At 39.3% G+C, this 13,603-nt stretch overlaps 8 protein-coding genes across 8 annotated transcripts; 4 read left to right on the top strand and 4 right to left on the bottom strand. All coding sequences in view use genetic code 12, as the record gives it.

The window, feature by feature from the left end:
• Positions 1 to 73: 73 nt before the first annotated feature.
• On the bottom strand, positions 74 to 1,495 carry CPAR2_700180 (putative Xaa-Pro dipeptidase; the record flags this gene model as incomplete). Its single annotated transcript, XM_036811771.1, has 1 exon — positions 74 to 1,495. One exon carries the CDS (start codon positions 1,493 to 1,495, stop codon positions 74 to 76), a length of 1,422 nt encoding a protein of 473 aa, XP_036668174.1.
• Positions 1,496 to 1,764: 269 nt separating this feature from the next.
• On the top strand, positions 1,765 to 2,703 carry CPAR2_700170 (proteasome regulatory particle lid subunit; the record flags this gene model as incomplete). The annotated part of the gene is made up of 1 exon (XM_036811770.1): positions 1,765 to 2,703. One exon carries the CDS (start codon positions 1,765 to 1,767, stop codon positions 2,701 to 2,703), a length of 939 nt encoding a protein of 312 aa, XP_036668173.1.
• A 27-nt stretch (positions 2,704 to 2,730) lies between these two features.
• On the bottom strand, positions 2,731 to 3,567 carry SAM35 (SAM complex subunit; the record flags this gene model as incomplete). The annotated part of the gene is made up of 1 exon (XM_036811769.1): positions 2,731 to 3,567. One exon carries the CDS (start codon positions 3,565 to 3,567, stop codon positions 2,731 to 2,733), a length of 837 nt encoding a protein of 278 aa, XP_036668172.1.
• Positions 3,568 to 3,712: 145 nt separating this feature from the next.
• Positions 3,713 to 4,408, bottom strand: CPAR2_700150 (polyamine acetyltransferase; the record flags this gene model as incomplete). Its single annotated transcript, XM_036811766.1, has 1 exon — positions 3,713 to 4,408. The coding sequence occupies one exon, from the start codon at positions 4,406 to 4,408 to the stop codon at positions 3,713 to 3,715; it is 696 nt and encodes a 231-aa protein (XP_036668171.1).
• Positions 4,409 to 4,569: 161 nt separating this feature from the next.
• On the bottom strand, positions 4,570 to 5,751 carry HAT2 (Hat2p; the record flags this gene model as incomplete). The annotated part of the gene is made up of 1 exon (XM_036811765.1): positions 4,570 to 5,751. The coding sequence occupies one exon, from the start codon at positions 5,749 to 5,751 to the stop codon at positions 4,570 to 4,572; it is 1,182 nt and encodes a 393-aa protein (XP_036668170.1).
• A 535-nt stretch (positions 5,752 to 6,286) lies between these two features.
• Positions 6,287 to 8,002, top strand: SUC1 (transcription factor; the record flags this gene model as incomplete). Its single annotated transcript, XM_036811764.1, has 1 exon — positions 6,287 to 8,002. One exon carries the CDS (start codon positions 6,287 to 6,289, stop codon positions 8,000 to 8,002), a length of 1,716 nt encoding a protein of 571 aa, XP_036668169.1.
• An 835-nt stretch (positions 8,003 to 8,837) lies between these two features.
• Positions 8,838 to 10,649, top strand: CPAR2_700120 (MFS transporter; the record flags this gene model as incomplete). Its single annotated transcript, XM_036811763.1, has 1 exon — positions 8,838 to 10,649. One exon carries the CDS (start codon positions 8,838 to 8,840, stop codon positions 10,647 to 10,649), a length of 1,812 nt encoding a protein of 603 aa, XP_036668168.1.
• A 1,193-nt stretch (positions 10,650 to 11,842) lies between these two features.
• Positions 11,843 to 13,600, top strand: CPAR2_700110 (MFS transporter; the record flags this gene model as incomplete). Its single annotated transcript, XM_036811762.1, has 1 exon — positions 11,843 to 13,600. The coding sequence occupies one exon, from the start codon at positions 11,843 to 11,845 to the stop codon at positions 13,598 to 13,600; it is 1,758 nt and encodes a 585-aa protein (XP_036668167.1).
• Positions 13,601 to 13,603: the final 3 nt, after the last annotated feature.

Below are 13,603 nucleotides of genomic sequence, written 5' to 3'. Positions count from 1 at the left end.
GAGATCAGCGATAACTCAAATAGTTTGGTGATCCGACTCACCTTTTGACATTTCGTCGTTATACTATTTACCACTATACAACATTGTGATAGCTCTTAACGCCCCTCTCGTAAGCCGCCTTTACAATTTCACTAATCTCCTTGGGATCCTTTGTCACCTTTGTGAAAATTTCATATCCATCCTTGGTGATCAAAACATCATCCTCGATTCTAACACCACCCACATACCAATATCTGTCCAACACGTCTTTGTTGATGTATTTGCTCTTCAACGGATCGTTCAATGTCTCCTCCAACAAAAATGGGGAGAAATAGCACCCTGGTTCATTCGTGACAACCATATTTGGTTCAAGCTTTCTTCTAATCCTAAGATAACATAAAAGAGGATCCGGGTCAGAATAATTGGCGTACCCAGCAGTGTCATGGGTATCCATACCCAACATATGGCCCAACCCATGAGGAAAAAACCTTGCACTGGCTTTAGATTTGAAAACTTCATCCACTGAATATTCATTCTTGAATATGCCCAATTGTTGAAATTCTTCAATTAATACCCGGTGAGCTTTGAGATGGAGATCTTCCCACTCAACCCCTGGTTTCATCAGTTTGTAAACTTCTTCTTGCATTTTCAAAACTAGATTGTAGATTTCCAAATGTTCCTTTGCCCACTCACCATTTACTGGGAAACACCTAGTAACATCACTTGCATAACAATCCCATTCAGCTCCCGCGTCAATCAAAACAGAACGTTTATCGGGAGTTATGTCACCGTCATTTTTCACCCAATGCAACGTGGAACATGATTCACCACTGCAACATATAGGATCATAAGACTGGTTTTTAGAACCTTGGCGCAACGCATGGTACATAAATTCTGCATGTATATGAGTCTCCTTAGTCTCAATAGGCAAAGCAGACATAACGGCGAGGTGGCAATTGTCGGTGATCTTGGCTGCATGTCTCATCAACTCAATTTCATAATCATCCTTGAAAGCACGAGCTTCATCCAACGCATAAAAAAAATCGTCATCCTTTTCAACCAAATAGTCTTTGAATTCCAAGTTGAATTTGTTAATATCAGTGGTGCACGCTTTACTCAGCAAGCCCTTTAAATCGTTAATAATGTCAGCAGCATATTTGATTTCGTCAGCGTCAAATTTTTTTGCAGCTTCATCCTTAGACAATGGTAAACCAGACCACATGATATCCTCCTTGTCCACATTTGGCAAATAAATAGTCAACTTGTCCTTCACACTTTCATACAACACGTGCGAGCCAGGTATATTGTTTCCAGTCAAGTAGAAAAAGTACCTATTTTGTCTAAATGGCCGTGTTTGGTCGCAATACTTGTACAACTCCAAATCCTCTCCACTAATAAAAAACGACACTTCTTGTGCTTTAGCAGAGTTTTTTTTCTTCAAGTGGGAAAGTACATTATGAGCATGGCTTTTGGCGGGGTATTTCTTCCCTTCTAATGACTTTGGACCGTCTGGCATTGGAAACAATTGGGAGTAGTGAAAAGTATACTCTTGGATTGGGGTTTGAAAAAATAAAAAAAAAAATTATCAAAGTTACATGACGGCGGAGTTTTCGTACTCCCTCTTTTGAAGCCGTTCGAAAAATTTCCGTTTGTATGCAAGTATTGCACGTGACTTCCTTGTTTTCAGAAAAAAGATTGAAAAAAGTGTGAACAGTGGCGATCAAAAGAGAGAAAATGCTACAGTCGCCACTGGTAATTTCCTCCGATTCAATTCATTGCATAACGATGGAAAGATTACAACGATTATTAGGTCAAGGCGCTGGTTTTGGTGGAGCAGCACCCCCTCAAACAGATGGACCAGCAATAGATAATTCCGAAACCGTTTATATCTCGTCACTCGCATTGCTTAAAATGTTGAAGCACGGAAGGGCTGGTGTACCAATGGAAGTTATGGGATTGATGTTGGGTGAGTTTGTTGATGATTTCACAATTCAAGTCTACGACGTCTTTGCCATGCCACAATCGGGTACAGGTGTTTCCGTCGAAGCCGTGGACGATGTGTTTCAAACCAAAATGATGGACATGCTTAGGCAGACGGGAAGAGACCAGTCTGTTGTGGGTTGGTACCACTCCCATCCAGGATTTGGTTGTTGGTTATCCTCAGTTGATGTGAATACGCAACAATCGTTTGAACAATTGAACAAGAGAGCAGTTGCTGTCGTTATAGATCCTATTCAATCGGTGAAAGGTAAAGTGGTTATTGATGCATTTAGAACAATTGACACCACCACATTGATGATGGGCCAAGAACCTCGTCAGTCAACATCCAATGTGGGTCATTTGAACAAACCATCGATTCAAGCATTGATACATGGATTGAACCGTCATTACTACTCGTTGAACATTGATTATCACAAGACCACGAATGATACAAACATGTTGCTCAACTTACACAAGAAAAACTGGCAGTCTGGATTAAATCTTACAGACTATAACCACAATGAGATTGAGAATTTGGAAAGTACCGAAAAGATGGTGAATATTGCCAAGTTGTACAGCCAAAGAGTTAGTGAAGAGAAGGAACTTACTGAGGAACAATTGAAAACGAGGTACGTTGGTAAGCAGGACCCCAAGAAACATTTATCAGATACCGCAGAAAAGTTAATTGATGATAATATTAAAGTACTTCTAACAGGTGGAGTGGATTCATTAGCTATTCGATAGATAAACATAGTTTGATATATATCAAAGTTAGTTGTTTTCCAACACACCGTAGGATTTGATGATTACGTTTGGAAACCGGCTCAATACCTCTCCCATTGCTGTATCCTTTAAAAAGCGATTGAAAATAATGACGAAAGCGGCAACTTTGTATTTTATAATGGATTGTTCTTGATCCGAACTGTCCAAGTAGTCTTGTAACTGCTCGAGTGCAGTTTCAAATGCACCGCATTGTATTTCATAGAATGACTGCAAGTATCGACTCTTTTGGTAATGTTCAGAGAACGAAGAATGTCTGGTGGAGAAGCTGTTCCATTTTGGTATCTGTCTCTTCAATTCATAGACTTCCAATTCATTGTCGATACCAAAGAGTTGGTGAAAAGTTGCGAGAGATAGCTTTTCCGCTAGCAAACATGAAATCCATGAATCAAAAAGAACCGTATCGACAAATTCATTAATAAGGCGAATTTTTTCCGTCTCTATGTTGTTGGACGCAATCTTCTTTTCAATTTGCTCAGAGTTTTCAATTGTTCTCACAGAACCATCACTGATCAAAATTGGGAGTGAGTTTGATGGAGATCCACGAAATGGGATACGAGTGATACCACTACCGCTCTCACTTGTAGTGTCTGGTAATCCAAATCCATTTTTTTTGGCTAGTATTATCAACGTGAAAAGTGAAACTGGGTCAGTTGGCAAAACATCCTTGCCAAGCTCAAAAGTGTTGTAAACTCCAAGTATAAGCGGATTTGGTGGGGATTTCAGGGAGAACGAATATAACTTCTCAGGCGTAACTGCGTTCAGTTCATTGGGATACGTCCTCAATGGTACCGCATCAAAGACTTTCTGGATAGGTTGTGGAATCATAAGCATTGGGCGGTGCAGATGATTATTACATTCTTCCGTGCAAAAAAAAATAAAAAAAAAATTACCGGTTCTTCATGTTCATACATTTCAACACTCAAGCATATAACCTATAAACGTTTACATATACAATTCTAAAACTAGTGCATCAAAGATCGTCAGCGGGCACTAAATCTATAGCCATGTCATACCAAGTAGTATTGGCGAATTTGCATTCACTCTCACCCATATTATTGAAACCAATTTTTTCATAAAATGGAATCAATTCCTTGTGTGCAATAAGAACAACTTGGTCTCCCATGTCCTGATTTGACAATTTTTGAATATAATCATGCAATAATAACGCAGCCAAGTTTTTACCTCTCCATTCAGGTGCGATTACTACTGAATGGATTCCAATATATCTCGAAGCTTCGCAATGACCGGAACCTTTGACATCATTTGATGGTAGCTCCATCGAAGCTTCGGTAATCCTTGAGCCATCTACTTTGGTAGCTATAATATGACCAATTAAGGTTTCCTTAACCACAGACGACTTTTCTGGGAATTCTTCATCATCTGATTCCCCTGCTTTAGTCTTTTTTGATTCCAGTTTCTCTTCAGCATCATGTTTTTCTTGAAGTGATTTGGCGACATCTGGTAAGTTGATATAGTTGTACTTGTAGTCATAGTCTCTAATGAATAAACCAGAACACAATTCTGGTGCAACAGTTAATCTATATTTAAATTTGGCCGGCGAGCATCTTTCTTCCTCTGGAAACCCTTTCTTTTCCAACTCTATACACTGATTAATATCTTCAATGGTCAACGGTCTTATTGACACGTTAGGTGGGAAATCAGACATGCTGGGGTGTTGTTGACGTGACGGTTGATAGAAATTGGGATTTATGACCAAAATGTGTAATTTTTTTTTGTTTTTCTGTTGTTTCGTTTTTTAATTTCTACAATTTTCTCATATCACACGACTGGTTATTTTTATCATGAAAGTATATGGGTTTTATAAAACTATTCAAGAAGACTATTCAGAATGTTATCAGTTGTATCTTCATTCACTAGCAAGCCTTTGCTGACCTCCCATAAATGGACAATGTTGTCTTCAGCTACAGACCCTATCGTCCATTCTTTGAACGGACACCAACTCAAATCCGTGACTCCAGCTGTGTGACCAGCATGTATCATGAATAGCTCAGGACATCCATCCTCTGCATCTTCTTGTTGCTGCTCCTCACCGATTTTGAACAAGTCCCATAATATTAATCTTCTATCCAGTCCACCCGTAGCCAATATTCCATCATTATGTGGCGAAAACTCCATACACGTTATACCTTCAGTATGGCCCATTAGTGTATGCAACAACCCGGATGTACCTTTACTGTCAAGTTTTCTCAAATCCAACAAATTTATACTTGAATTTGAATTACCAATAGCGAGTAAATTTTGTGAAAATGGTGAGAATGTCAATGAATTGATACCAGAGGATGCTTTTGAGTAGTACTTGGACGCGACTGATTTTGCTCTGGTATCGTAAATGTAAGTGTATTGGTCTTCAGAAACTGAAGCGAATAGATTGCCATTAAAATGGTGCCACTTGGCGTCATTAACAATGTCACCCAGGTCTCCGTTTTTAAATACCAACTCATTGTCCTTGTTTGTATCACTAACACATACTAGTTTATCATCAGCAGCTGTCAATAATAATCCCTTGTTGATCAAATTCCAGGAAAGGCCATAACCATTTTCTGAGTGGGGACTGAAATGCGAGTAGCTGTTAATTGTATCACTATCCAAACGATACAAGTCAACCTCTCCTGATCCATTAATTGTACCTGCTACATTTGGATCTTGTGGCATGTACCTTGCTCTGCATATCTCTTGATTGTTGGTGTACTTTTGCACAACCTTGATTCTGGAATTGGCTTTCTGCTCGCCACTTCCAGCAAGCTCGGTTTCAGCAACTTTCAAATAGTTTTGGTCATTGCCTGACGTATGTGTACCAAGAAGAAGCTTTGTCTTGATGATTCCACTTTCAGTAGTGTGGTTTGGAAGCCATTGTATGGTTAGTGATGGCCATGTCAATGCCGTTTCACTGACAAACTCATACATGTATCTGCAATTTTTTCTCCATAATTGGTACTCCTCCTTGATAGATAGCTCTTTTTGCTCTCCATTGTATTCGGTGTCGGACATCTTAAGTTGAATTGACTTAGTTAGTAATGGAAGGTGCCTGTCAATCGCGTTTCTTTCGAGTTGGTTGACTTTTTTGTTTTGTTTCTTTTTTTTTTTTTCGACTCTTTCGTTGAGCTTCTATTAAGAACCCACACGTCAAAAGCCGGACATGGATGCAAGGGTCTTTCTCGATGAAGCTATTGTAGGTAGCAGCACCGTGTCATCTGGATAAGCTCTTTTTCATTTTGTGAGCTCACAAATACGGCTCTCACTGAACAATGTATCTCTGGCGAAGAACTTTTTTCGTAAAGCTAGATCTGTTGTCATACCAGTTTACTTATTGTTCCTCCCCCCCTCAGTTCATATCACAAGAAGTCTGTGGCGGGTTCTACTGCCGTCGTGCTCCCTATTGGTATAACGTGTGTGGATCGCTTCGCCGGTATCGCTTTAAATAGAAACCCTGAGCATAAAGGGAAAAACAGAAAAAATAATAACAATCTCGGAGAAAAACTTTAAATATATTCTCCTCACCATTTACGAGATGGAATCAAGCCACATGAACTCTAATTATAACTATACAGAGACGGTGGCGTATCATAGCGTTTCAGAAGACTCCCCTGCCAGAACCGCCTCTGACCACAATCCAAACTCGGTGTCCTCATTTGAGTCACAGCTAGGCTTTTCCCCTGACGGATATATAAACTCCATTAATGACGAGATCTACGCTGCACAATTAAATCCAATCTTAGGTGAAACCCGCGTGAATAACTTTGACGTGGGATCCTCGAATGGAGTGATGGAATCTGCGATGAGTCCCTCGAAGCAAACTGTGGATGCTGTCGAGATGGCAGGTTCGAGCCATGAAGTGGAGAATGCTGTGGCTCAGTCTGTTCGCAAAAGCAAAAGAGCGTGCGATTCGTGCAGTATCAGGAAGGTAAAGTGTGACTTAAAAGTACCATGCAGTCGATGTGTAACTCATGGATTGGAGTGTACAAATATCAGGGTAAAGAAAAAGTGTGGCCCGAAAAAGATTCACGACAAGACAAGAGATGCAATTAAGAAGTTGGCTATAACTAGTGCTTTGGAAAGCAATCTGTTTGTTCCCATAATTGGCATGGATAAGCTTTTATCTTGCCTCAATGTTTACCAGGTGTGGTACTATGGAATTTGGCCTGTTATATCAGTCGCGGAATTGATTTCACGAGCAGTTGAACCACCTGCATATGCCTTGAGTTGTGCTGTGTGTGCAACAATTGCGAGCCAGGTGAGGTTCATGACCAATCAAAAGCTTGTCCCCAAGAGCATACTTGACATTGATTTTGCATCAGAAGCAATTCGAGTCAAGAAAACAGAACCGACACTAGAGAGTATTTTGACATCGTTCTTTCTCCATATCGCATTAGCTAACGCAGGGGCTGGTCCTACTGCTTTATGTTATTTGAGGGAGGCAATAACACTCGCACAAATCCTCGGTCTTGATAGGGTGGATACATATTCAAGATCACCAGCCGAAACCCATCGAATGAGAAAGATCTACTACCTCTTGGTGGTCACTGAACGATTTGTATGTTTAGAGCAATCTTTGCCGGTGATCCTTGAACCAACGGTGCCGTTTCCTTCACTTGATGATGAAGAATACTCAATTTTGATAGGTGGGTTTAGAGAATTGGTCAAGATATTTGCAATTCCAAACAAGTCTATTTTTGATCAATTTAGAGCGATCAAAAATGATGCACACTCATTACGTTTGATCTCGACCGTGCAGAATCAGTTACAGCAAATTACTATACTAGATGCAGCACCGGATATTCAAAAGGCGAATATATTATTGAGCAAGTATTGGATGATGACCTTAACATGGGACGTTGCCATTGCAAACAACATGATTAACAATCTGGAGTTTTGCTTGACTAATGAGTTCCCGATAGCAATTGCTAAAGAATTTTGCGAAAGAACTGTTGGGTTGCCCCTTGTTTCATATGAGTTCAATGGGCCTGGTGTTTGCCTCAAGCTAGAGGTCATTGCAAAAGCTTTAATGAAGGCTGTCAATATAACAAGAGATTCGAGGGGTTATGAGTATGTGCGGCGCATCTTTGAATTGTTAACGTTATTGAGAAATGAAGTACGGCTCGCAATGGACCAATTTCATATGCTTGAAGCTACATTGACTGAGATGGAAGCGATGTTGAGATTCAAAGGAGCAAAAGTTGGGTACATAACGAATATTGATACGTTCGATGGTGTTATCGGTCTGAATGTATACGAAAATTGATGTTTAATGGATATTTATGAACCGACTATATTCTTTGTAAAGAAATCTAACGTTCAAAGGGATGTTCTTGCATTAGCACAGCCAAGACGATCTCTGCCAAGCTTTGAGGGAGGGGAGGGAGTGCGAGAGAGTATTAGTCATTGTTGCTACGTCTATCCCGATCGTCCGTTATTTACTACTTACACTCGGTGCCAAGTGGTTAGCAAAAACTGTGCAGAAGGCAAGAAAAAAAAAAAGACAAGCTTAGAATAAAAACAAATCCCGCAACTTCCAGAACGCGAGAAAAAGAGAACAGAATTTCCATAGGAACCGAATGTTGCATTTCATATCTGAGTGAGCCACTAAATAGACTCTATTGTGGAATGCATGGGCAAAGAGTGTGTGTTTCAGAACATTCATTTGAGGCACAAACACAGAACCAGTTTGTAATCAAATAAAGACAAAAAGAATCACTATACAGCCGACATAGTATAATTAGTAACCGATATCGGTTCTAAATCGCTTATTAAATTTTGTTTGTGTTACAATTTTATGCATACTGCAAAATGGGTTAAATTGTTTTAACAAAACCCATATGCGGCAATATTGTTAGGCCTTTCTTTTTTTCTTTTGTTGTCTACACTATTGACGCAGTTTATATCACTCTACCCGATTAGGAACGAACGGTTGCAAATATTTATTGCATTTAGCTACCGAATAGTAAGCAAAGCCTAATACTCATAACCTGACCAACAGTCCCCATTAAAGGGTGGTTATTTAAAGGATGCAGATTCCACTTTTAGAATGAGAAGAAGAAGAACTGTTTTTGCTTTCGTCATCATTAATCATCAAAACAATGTCTCATAGAACAGATTCAGATACAATTGATAATGCAAGCTTGGATTCGGAAAAACCAAGAGAATATGGAGAAGCTTTACAAAATCAACAAGGACACGAGAACAGTAACATCCACCGGACTGAAAGCAGAATATCAAAGCTCCTTTCACATTTAGGTTCAAATGATGATAACATTGAACTAGAAAAGTTGGTAACAAACAATCCAGGAATTGAGAGAATAAAGACCGAGTTGCAAGAGGGTGCTGGTCGTTTGGGTCCATTGGAAGAGCCATTGGATGTGAAATTGGTACAAACACATCCAGATCCACAATCAGATTTCAATGAAAACGATCCTTGGAAATATCCCATTGATATGGATACAGGATTGAGGATAGTTGAATGGGTGGACAATGATAAAGAAAATCCAATCAATTGGGGCTCTGGAATCAAATGGGTGTACACGGGGATCTTGGGTGCCGTTTGTTTCGTTGTTGCTCTTGGTTCTGCTATTGTTACTGGTGATATGGAACGTCCAGCTGATTACTTTGGTGTATCTCAAGAAGTTGTCATTTTGGCATCAGTAACCATGTTTGTTTTAGGTTTCGGATTTGGTCCTTTAGTGTTTGCCCCAATGTCGGAAGAAGTGGGTAGAAAACCCATTTATGTGGTGACGCTTTTTGTTGCATTGATTTTTATTATACCATGTGGTGCAGCAAAGAATATTGGAACTTTGATTGTTTGTCGTTTGATTGATGGGCTTTCATTTAGTGCTCCCATGACATTGATTGGTGGTTCGTTGGCTGATATGTGGATTGGTTCCGAAAGAGGTGTTGCCATGGCAATCTTTTCAGCAGCTCCATTCTTGGGTCCTGTTTGTGGTCCAATTTTCGGTGGTTTGTTGGCTGATCATGCACCTACTTGGAGATGGGTGTATTGGACTTTTTTGATCGTTGCTGGCGTATTTTATGCAATCTTTATTTTAACAGTGCCAGAGACTCATCACGGAACATTGTTAAAGAAGAGATCTAGAAAATTGAGAAGAGAAACTGGTGATGAGAGATACAGATGTTTGAACGAAATTGAGGTGAGAAATTTTGCCGAAGTGGCCAAAACGTCCCTTTTGAGACCATTTGTGTTGATGAGTGAGTTGATTGTGTTTTTGGTCACCATGTATATGGCTGTGCTTTATGGTTTGTTGTACATGTTTTTCTTTGCTTACCCAGTGTTGTATATGGAAGGTAAAGGCTGGTCTGCTTCTAAAACCGGTATCATGTTCATCCCTATTGGTGCCGGTGTCATTCTTGCCACTCTTGTCGCTCCATTGTTCAACAAAGATTACAACAAAAGAGCTCAAAAGTATAGAGACCAAGGAGAGTTGCCACCTGCTGAGCTAAGATTAATTCCAATGATGATTTCTTGTTGGTTTGTACCTACTGGTCTTTTTGCATTTGCTTGGTCATCATACAGCTGGTTATCATGGGCCGGACCATGTTTCTCAGGATTAGGAGTTGGTTTTGGTCTTTGTGGTTTATACAATCCAGCAAACAATTACATTGTTGACTCCTACCAACATTATGCGGCTAGTGCCTTGGCAGCAAAGACATTTGTTAGATCAATCTGGGGTGCTTGTGTTCCCTTATTTACTATTCAAATGTACCATACATTAGGTTACGAATGGGCCAGTACGTTGATGGCATTCATTTCATTAGCATGTTGCCTTATTCCTTACTTGTTTTTCATTTATGGAGCTAGAATCAGAAAATTTTCCAGGTACGCTTACTCACCAAACATGGATGCAAAGAAGCCAGATATGGAAAGTCACGGACATTAAATGTCCGCACGAGTGAGGGAATTTTAAGGGAATTAATATTATATTTACATAGAATCATTCATTTTATACCATTTAGAATAATAAATTAATATTTATCTAATTGAAAAACCGTTGAGTATTGTATTTTTGAATCTTACGATGAGAATCTGTACGTTTGCAAATTGCGCTTTGGGGTAAGGGCTTCTACTCATGGTGTGTATAAATTGAGTGCGTTAATCAGCCGTTTTGATGGTTAGATTCAAAGAATTTGCAGCCGTACTTTATGATTTCACAAAAACAATTATTCATTTAAGGAGATTAAGATTTCTCGATAATGAGCAGAAGTATCACTAAGGGTGCGTTTTTCAATGACACAAACGAAAGGGGGAGAAGGGGCATTTGAAGCTACCGGTATGACTCTAGAACCATAGCCAATTGCCACAAGAGGACTCATATACGGCTCACAAAAACGGCTCAAAAAAAAAAAAAGGAATGTAGCGCATATGCATAAAGGGTTATTTGTGTAACATTAATTAGTTAATTTTGCCGATGATAAAAAGGAATCCGTTATATTATCCGCTTGTGACTGCCTGGCCTAGGTCGACTGTTCGATAAAGATGGCCAATAATGAACCAAAATGCTCTAGCTTGCTCCTGGGAGCGTCAACATCATTTGAGTCTCTAGCTCAAAAGGAATTCATTTGTTTGGAGTAGGTGTTGCAGTTCTGTCATCGGCTCTGGAAACCCTACGGCTGAATTTATTGTTACACAAAACTCGTAACTGCTACCAACTGATTTTGAAAAATTTCTATTTCTTCTTCTTTATTTTTGTAAAATAACGCAAATAACAATAAAGTAGAGGAGACTGACTTTTCTTTTAGGCGTTAGAAACTGTGTGACACAATAATGATTTACAATATGAATGACAAAGTAACAACAACACTATAACTTTATTAACAGAAGTTTCATTTTCTAACCGACTTTGAAATAGTTTTAAAATTACACAGAAATTGATAAAAAGGACTTCCATTTTGAATACAATGAAAGCAATATAAATAGGGAAGCTTCTTCCCTGTCTAAGAGAAAGTAATAACATTTGAATTTTCCCCAACTATAGTCCTTATTTATTACCCTTTTTACTTCACTATACATACTTTGCATTTGATTTAGCATATCTACTAAATTTTATACCCTCAGTCATTCACATTTACAATAATGACAAATAATAACTCAGACACGAGTAGTATCGATTCCAATAAAGTTACCCCCTACCAAGAAGAGACTGGTCATCATCATGAACCACTTGCAAAGAAGATAAGTCACAGTTTGGAACATCTCCGTTCCCGCGACTCCCAAGATGAAAAAGAATTGGAAAGATTAGTCACCAATAATCAGGGTGTGGAAAAAATCATTTCCGAGCTTCATGAAGGTTATGGTCGTTTGGGACCTTTGGAACCAGAATTAGATGTGAAAAGAGAATTGACACATCCAGATCCACACTCAGATTTCAATGAAAATGATCCATGGAAGTATCCTCTTGATTTAGATACTGGTTTGAGAATCGTTCAATGGGTTGATAATGATAAGCAAAATCCCAAAACTTTTGGAAAAGGTAGAAAATGGATGTTTACTGGATTGCTTGGTTCTATTTGTTTTGTTGTTGCTCTTGGTTCCGCTATTGTTACTGGTGATTTGACGCGTCCAGCTGAATATTTTGGTGTTTCCGAAGAAGTTATCATTTTGGCATCAGTAACCATGTTTGTTTTAGGTTTCGGATTTGGTCCTTTAGTGTTTGCTCCAATGTCGGAAGAAGTGGGTAGAAAACCCATTTATGCGGTGACGCTTTTTGTTGCATTGATTTTCATAGTGCCCTGCGGTGCAGCAAAGAATATTGGAACTTTGATTGTTTGTCGTTTGATTGATGGTATTGCTTTCAGTGCTCCCATGACATTGATTGGGGGTTCATTAGCTGATATTTGGGAAGGTCCAGAGAGAGGTGTTGCCATGGCAATCTTTTCAGCAGCTCCATTCTTGGGTCCTGTTTGTGGTCCAATTTTCGGTGGTTTGTTGGCTGATCATGCACCTACTTGGAGATGGATTTATTGGACTTTTTTGATTATTGCTGGTGTTTTCTACGCCTTTTTCATCGTTTTCGTTCCTGAAACTCATCATGGTATCTTGTTGAAAAAGAGGGCAAAAAAGTTGAGAAAAGATACTGGAGATTCAAGGTACAGAAGTTTGAATGAAATTGAAATCAGAACCTTTGCGGAAGTTGCAAAGACATCACTTTTAAGACCATTTATCTTGTTATCCGAATTGATTGTGTTTTTGGTCACAATCTACATGTCCGTTGTCTATGGTTTGTTGTATATGTTTTTCTTTGCTTACCCAGTGATCTACATGGAAGGTAAAGGCTGGTCTGCTTCTAAAACCGGTATCATGTTCATCCCTATTGGTGTTGGTGTTATCATTGCTACTCTTGTCGCTCCATTGTTCAACAAAGATTACAACAGAAGAGCACAAGTTTACAGAGACAGAGGGGAATTGCCACCTGCCGAACTTAGATTGATTCCAATGATGGTTTCTTGTTGGTTCGTGCCTGCTAGTCTTTTTGCATTTGCTTGGTCATCATACAGCTGGTTATCATGGGCCGGACCATGTTTTTCTGGTTTAGGTGCCGGTTTTGGCTTCTGTTGTTTGTACAATCCAGCAAACAATTACATTGTTGACTCCTACCAACATTATGCAGCTAGTGCCTTGGCTGCAAAGACATTTATCAGATCAGTTTGGGGTGCCGCTGTCCCATTGTTTACTATTCAAATGTACCACAGGTTAGGATATGAATGGGCCACATCATTAATGGCATTCATCTCATTGGCTTGTTGTGCAATTCCATACTTGTTTTACATTTTCGGTGCAAGAATCAGATCATATTCTAAATACGCTTATTCCCCAAATATGGATAAGAAGTAATTA

This window comes from Candida parapsilosis, contig 006110, assembly GCF_000182765.1.
Source record: "Candida parapsilosis strain CDC317 annotated contig 006110".
Lineage (NCBI taxonomy): Eukaryota > Fungi > Ascomycota > Pichiomycetes > Serinales > Debaryomycetaceae > Lodderomyces > Lodderomyces parapsilosis.
This window is presented reverse-complemented; position numbering and strand designations above follow the sequence as displayed.